Genomic DNA, 7,083 nt, shown 5'->3' on the forward strand with positions numbered 1-7,083 from the left:
AGGAGTCCTTAGCTGTGTGATTTGTAGGGGTCAGATTATGGATTGGAAACTACAGGTTTTCAAAATTATGGTGAAGTAATGCTTTTTTCTAGAAGTATGATATAATGTTGCTTGAGACGGTATGACTCTCCGACTTTGTGCCTTGTTTTTGTCCTCCATATTGAAGCTGCCCCCAGAGAAAACTCTGGTTTTTGTTTCTAAAGATAGAGCTGCAACTTTTAATTCAGTGCTAACTCTGAGTAAAAGCTATTTTGTGTATTTTGGTTTATCCTCCTCTTTGTTTTTATGCACTTTGGCAACTTTCTCTTGACTTTTCTCATGAAAATAAAGGGTAATTAATTTTCCTGTGAACTTCTCCTGTGATCCTGACTTCCATAATATCTGCTTTTCAAACAAGAATAACTTGTCCAGCACAGGTATTCCTTGACATGTGAAGGTCAAGGAAACGGGGATCACATACATCCAGAACTTTTTATTGTCCTGTTGAAGGCACCTAAGCCTTGGTACTAAGCGGTATTTTGAAGATTTGAGGCCCAGCTCCCAGAGAGTTTGTTATGGCTGCCAGGGCTCTACAGTTTTTTCAGTCAGACAAGGTCACAGTCTGGAAATCCAGGAAATAAAGAACATACCATCAGTGTCTAGCTGAGAAAATTTTATTTATAGCTATTACTCAGCATCAGAATAACAATTCTGTGGCAGAGGCAGGACAAAAAATGATGCATCTGTTGCACTAATGATTAGACCGTGTTTTCTTCCCTGCTGTCCCCTTTGTTCATATTCCCTTTCCTTTTATGCAAGAGCTGAAGGAGGGTATTCAAACAAAACAGCTTCTCTTGTCTCTAAAGAGTGCACCTCATCTTTGGAGAGAAAAATAGTCTAAGAGCTTCTAAAAACTAAATGTACTTTCACTTAAGTGAGTTAATCGTTGACTTTTTTCTGTCCAAGAGTAATGTTTGTCACTATTGTGAGTGGATGTGAGGTTTTTTTGTTTGTAACTCAGGTTCAAATGTAGTTTTGTATTAAAATTGGTCTGGATCATTATTCTCAACATCAAAAGAGAGGGAAGTGGGTAGGAACCAGATGAGTGTGGTTTGGTGGTGGATTCTTCTGTTTGTCTTGCTGATCCTGAGACAATTGCAATGGAAAGAAACTGTTTGTTGCTTGCTCTTCTCTTACAGGATGTACCACTAATAAGCCTAGCAAACATCTTCCACAATGCCAGACTCTGGAATGATGCCATCATTGTGGCTACCATGGCAGTGGAAATAGCGCCGCACTTCGTGGTGAATCATTTCACACTGGCCAATGTGTATGTAGCAATGGTGAGTGTGCTCTTGCCCAGGTAGAGCTGTCTTTGGGACCCTATTTACATGTATGTAAAAGTCTTATTCTCACAAATAATTTTGAAGGAGCAATGTTCAAGAAATTTGGTATGATCATCAAGAATTAGTATCTTTAGAAAGACAAAACTTTTACTACTTATTTTACCCCTATTTGTCATTTAATACTTTAAGGCCAACATTTTTATAAGCTGGCTTAAGAATGCTGTGTGCCAAGCTTTGTAAAGACAGCAGCAAACAATTGGTAATTTGGGTTGTCCATTCATCTAAATACAAGATACTTTTATCATACTGGAAAATTGATGATGAATTTGGTCTCTGTCTTGAAGAGCTAAGCTTGGAATAAGTAAAACCCAACTCTCAGTTGTGGTGAACAAACACAAGGGACGTTCATTTCAATATCTGGATTCTTAATGCCCAATATAATTTTCAGATTGAACTCAAATTTCTTTGTACTGTCTATATATACTATTAAAATACACCTTTTAAGATCAAGATTTAAAACTCACCTTGATCTAGTTAGTCTTTATGATATGGCCAGAAATTCATATTATCTCTACTTCATAGCTAAAGTTACTGAGAAAAGGAACTTAAGAGAAAAAAAATAAGTGATGAAACTAACTGAAAGCCCCAGAATGTTCTGGGTCTTTTCTCCTCTCATTTTTCCTCTAATACACTATTGGATGTTGGCATGCTTTCCTAGTTAATAAAAAAGCAGGGTGGCGTAGGTAATGAGATTTCAGCTCTACAAAAATAGATGCTATTTCCACATGAATGCTTCTAACTACCAGCCTGGAGTCCAGTTTATCAAGTGAAATTGTTTAGCTATTGTATGCACTTTTAAGTTTTGGGGGGGTTTTGTTTAGGTTTACTCTTTTTATTGAGTAATTTTTTTAAAATAATTTCAGGTTGTTTCTAAAAATGTTAGCTTTTCAGAAAATGTGATGGTTTTTCATTGTCCATGATTTTAAAGCTTTGATCTACTCAAATTCTGACTGAAATCTGTTTTTAGAAGTTACTTGCGCAGCAAGAATACAGAGGTGTAATATTAAAAAGAAAATGCGAGAACATTGGTCAATAATTCTCAGCAATAACTTGACTCCTTTCCATGGATTATGCAGAACTGAGTCATTAGCCCAAGAAAACATCAGTTATTTGTGGGAGAAGGAAAAAAATCCTAAATCACAAGGATTGGTTTTTTTACTTTTGTGCATATCATGCTGCACAACTGGTTGGGATGGGAAAGGCATAGAAAATGTGTTCACTGTTTTTAGAATCTGACTCTTTGCGCTCGGGTTTCTTTCTCCACAGGAGGAGTTTGAAAAGGCCATGAAATGGTATGAGTCAACACTAAAGCTTCAGCCGGAGTTTGCCCCAGCAAAGAACCGAATCCGCACCATTCAGTGTCATTTACTTCTGAAAAAAGAGCGGCGGTCTCCTTAGAGATCAGCATCTTTCTCTTTTTTAAAAATGTCATTATTCTCTATTCTGCTCTTAAGTGTGCTAAGATAAATTGATGAATTGAAATTTTTAACAAGACTGTTAAAAAGAGATGAGATTTGGATCAAGGGTACTTTTATTATTTTTTTGTCAAATAGAGGAGCATCTTTGGAAAATATATTTCACAGACCGTAATTTTAAAACATCCGTGTAAATATTAAACCAAGAAACTTCCATGAGTCCATGACCACCTGTAACAGGACCTAGGCACTGTTAGTTTTTCCGTAATGCTCAGATTGGCATCAGCATCCAAAATAACTTGCTTCATGTCTTATAATCTAAGCCACTGGAAATGCAAAGCACACAACCATACCAAATAGTAAGAAGAGATAATCAGCAATTCATCCATGTGAAACTCATGCTTTGTCCAGTCTTGTTCACTCCATACCACATTACCTGCTTTTTTGGAAGGAGAGGAACAGACTTCTAAATATTTATTAAAAAAACATGAGAAACATGAAGCATCATTGGAATTCTTCGTTTCTGTTGGGGAATGAGGAGGAGGTAACAGCAGGACCCTAAAGTCAAAGTAGTTTTTAATCATACTTGCAGGAAAAAAAAATTGGTAAAAAATCCCAATGAGATGTTTTTATATTTGTCTGTATATTCATAGCCCTCTGCCTCCCTGAGTGGTTGATTTACTAATTCTTTGTTCACTGTATTTCTAGCCGTTTTGGAATGAGGTGCAAGTTTATGCTCACCCTGAGCCATACTTTCAGCTGCCAAGGAGGAGGAGGGACATGGTGTCAAGGTATCAACAGCAAAAAAGTCAGGTGGAAGATTTCCAAATCAGTTCTGTCTTTGGTTGGTGGAGGACATGATTCTCCAGAATCAAAAAGGGCACATACTTGAAATAAAATAAATTGTTTATGAACAACTTCTCCTGTACTGTGTATGTGATGCGCCACTCACAAGAGTGCAGGTTAGTCTGGAGGTGCTACAGCCTTTCCTTGGGAGCAGACTGAGCTGGGAGCCAGGAAAGCCTTGGACAATCCTGAACAGACAATGATTTCCTGCACAATGATTTCCTTGGAAAATTCCTTGCACCGCTGTTCTCACTCTGTTTGTGGCAGAAGGAAATAAGGAAAAGTTAACTAACTCAGCTGTCATGTAAGCCACTCTGCAGCTTCTAGTGTTAAACATGCTTCTTTGTGATTCTTTTTAAAGAACTAACAATGCTTTTGAACTTACTGGGTGTTTTTTCTCCCCCAATATTTTTCCTGTCTCATTGATGCAAATTAAGAGTAAGTATGGCAGTGGTAGAAACTGTGACATCAGTGTAATTTTTATTATAGTGGAACTTATTACTTCATAAAAGGATCCTTGAATATTTTTATATATGACTGAAGATGAGCAGTTCTAATGCAAATTTTACGTCTGTTTTATTGCAAGTAATTTCCATTTATCTAGGAATCCTGACAGAGGTATGAGCAAGTGCTGCTGTTGGGTAGATTTTTATTAAAAGTGTGTGAACCTGTCAAATTTTTGTCAAGAGAGTCAACAGCATGTCAGATTTTATGTTCTTCCCAAGGCTACTGGAAGGCTGAATGTTGTTGGCTGGAGACAGGCATAACTGTATCTCTGTATAAACTCCAAGAGGAAGATCACTTCGTGAAAGGTCTAATACCACCACTAGGATCATGGACTGGGATAATGAATTACAAAGATTTCTGACATAGAGCTGTGAAAGGGGAAAATAGCAAGGAAGGTGCAAGTAAATGGAAAGAATTTCCATTTGATGTAGGAAGAAAGAACAAAGGCTTTTCCTTGAATTAATGTGCAGAGCAGGTGCTTTTATTCAGTTTTGTTAACCAGTCTGCTTCACTTTTATAGTGGTTAATAAGTATTGAGAGTCACTTAAATACATTTGGTAAATCTTCCATTTCATATACTAGTTTTAAAATGTAGTATGCAAAAACCTAGCTTGGTACAGACTGTGTACCTTACAACATGGTTTCCTAATGTATCACATGGTTAAATCAAGTGGTTGCCATGTGCTGAGCTCTTTTCTACTGCATCTGTCTCACTGCTGCTGGGAGATGCTGGGATTTAAGTCTAAGTAAGGCTGGTCCTTAAGAACCTAAAGCACCAATATATGGAGCACTGGTGGTCATGGCTTTGACAAAAGATGGAATTAAAATAGACCTTTTCTGGATCAGCAAGGATTATGCTCGTAGAGAATGTTGCTGGGCACTTGAAATTGGTAATTAATTAATACTCACACCAGCTTACATCTTGCTTACTGCAGTGTTTACTGATTTATTTAAGAAACCCGGCAAGATGCACTGTACACAGACATCAAGCAAAAATGTAAGGAGACTGAGTTTGTGTGTGGTCCTACTTTAAACTGGCAGCAAGGAGGTAGCAGGACATTGCTGTTCTTGCTATGTTTCACATTTTCAGAGAATTTGCCCATTAGAAATGGTTTTTCAAAACTGCAGTAGTCTGATGATGGGTTTTTCTTCTGAATCTTGGGTAAGTACTTAAATGTGTACTGCCTTAGGCCCATAAAATTTGTATGTACAGATGTTCATTTGCTGCTTGGCTACTGTGTGCTCTCTCTGCCATACAGCCAATTATAAATAGCCTATGCTTCTCTCTTAACTGTATTTCCTGAAATTTTAGGTAATTCCTAGATATGTAGTGCACAAGCAGTACATCCAACTGAAGCAGGGAAGGAAAAAGATCTACTTGGGAGCATAAACTTGGCCTAAGCTAGCAACAGTGTGTGTCTTAAAGATTTTACCCCCTGGTGATCTGCTGGGGAATGCTGGCTTCTGCCCTTGGAGAAGGCTAATGGAACACTCTCATCTCCATGCCTTCAACCCTTCTGTATAAATGCCAAGAAGTGGTGGGCTTCAGTGCTTTGACTGTGTTCAAATGTTAGTCAATTAAAATTAATTATGCTGATCGTATGAACAGGAAACAAGTTGGGCAGCATGCTGAAATGGAGGCCACTGAATTTCTAAGAGCAAAAGTGTGATTCTCTGCAGGGTAAGATACCTATTCAGAGAGTACATGCATCTTCTTCCATTTAACTTATTTCAAAATAAGCTAAGGTGGTTGTCTAGGCTCTGTCTTTCGTGAATGGGAAAGATGGTTACCTTGAGAGGGTGATTTACCCTCCCTGTTGTAGAGTGTGACAAATTGCCTGTTCCTTTCCATGGACTGTTTGGATACCTTTGACAAACTGAACTTCAGTATGATTTCTAATAATGAGGCTTAGTAACTCATTTCACATTGACTGCTCTGCTTAACATATCAAAAAGTAGTCTGATTTAGGGATGACATAACCATCGGTAAATGGCAAAATCCTCTCTTCTCCAAAAAGATGGGGTTTTCTCAGCTGTTTTCAGAGCATATCCAGGAATGAAGTACAAATGGGAAAAAAGTATCCATTTGTTCACAGATAGCATCCTTAAAATCCTCAGCATCCTCACTTTAGAGGCTTTAGATAGCCTCTAAAGCTCCTGACATTCAGGGGTTTTTGAGGGAAAATGGTACAGGAAAAGAATCAGATACTTGTATCTATAAAGTGGTTGGATTTGATTCACTCTTGATGCCTTAGTTGTACTGGTCAGGACTGCACTGATGCCATACAAAAAAAGGAAACACTGAAATACTATATTGGCATCCAGTGTGACCATAGGATCATATTCAAACAAGAGGTTTTAAAATGCAATTGGGACTGACATCATCTGTGGACACCTTGCATCACCTATGATAGAAAATGGCCATCAGAAAAGTTTTCTGATGCTGCTCACAACCTTCTTTTCCCTTCTATAACTCTCTCTCTTTTCCTCTCACAGGAAAAAGGTCAAAAACAAACAAAAACCCCACAACCTCTCCCTAAGAATAGTATGGTATAGCTGAAGATGCTAATTAGTTCTGTTGCTGTATTGTGATGCTTTTGCTTCCTACAATTTGCAGTAGCTGCCATTAACTTGTCTGGGTACCAATTTAGGAACCCCCCCACATTTGGACCCAGGTCAGTAATGTTCCTACCCTTGTTGTTGTCCTCCTGTATGACTTTAGGCAACATGTTTCCTCTCCTTGCTGTACCTCTCTCTCCCACACATTGTCTGATGTCTTTTTAGAACATATTGGGGGGGGGCGCATTGGTTGGGACTGAAATTATTGCTGTTTATGAATTCGGGTGAAAAATGCTGTAATCAGAGGTTATGAATAATAGCAGCCCAAATGAAAAACAACCTATGAAACGGAATAGGCCAAGTTTAAGTCT

The 7,083-nt window shown here is 38.1% G+C and overlaps 1 protein-coding gene across 1 annotated transcript in view; it reads left to right on the forward strand.

The window, feature by feature from the left end:
* The window catches only part of TTC17 (tetratricopeptide repeat domain 17), a 54,650-nt gene extending 50,933 nt beyond the window's left edge, over positions 1–3,717 (forward strand). Inside the window, exons 24-25 of the mRNA XM_054634826.2 lie at positions 1,179–1,322; positions 2,652–3,717. Of these exons, the coding sequence (XP_054490801.2) occupies positions 1,179–1,322; positions 2,652–2,783 (276 nt within the window). The 3' untranslated portion in view covers positions 2,784–3,717. The remainder of the gene's footprint in view (positions 1–1,178; positions 1,323–2,651) is intronic.
* The last annotated feature ends 3,366 nt before the right edge of the window (positions 3,718–7,083 follow it).

Source organism: Agelaius phoeniceus, chromosome 6 (genome assembly GCF_051311805.1).
Source record: "Agelaius phoeniceus isolate bAgePho1 chromosome 6, bAgePho1.hap1, whole genome shotgun sequence".
NCBI lineage: Eukaryota > Metazoa > Chordata > Aves > Passeriformes > Icteridae > Agelaius > Agelaius phoeniceus.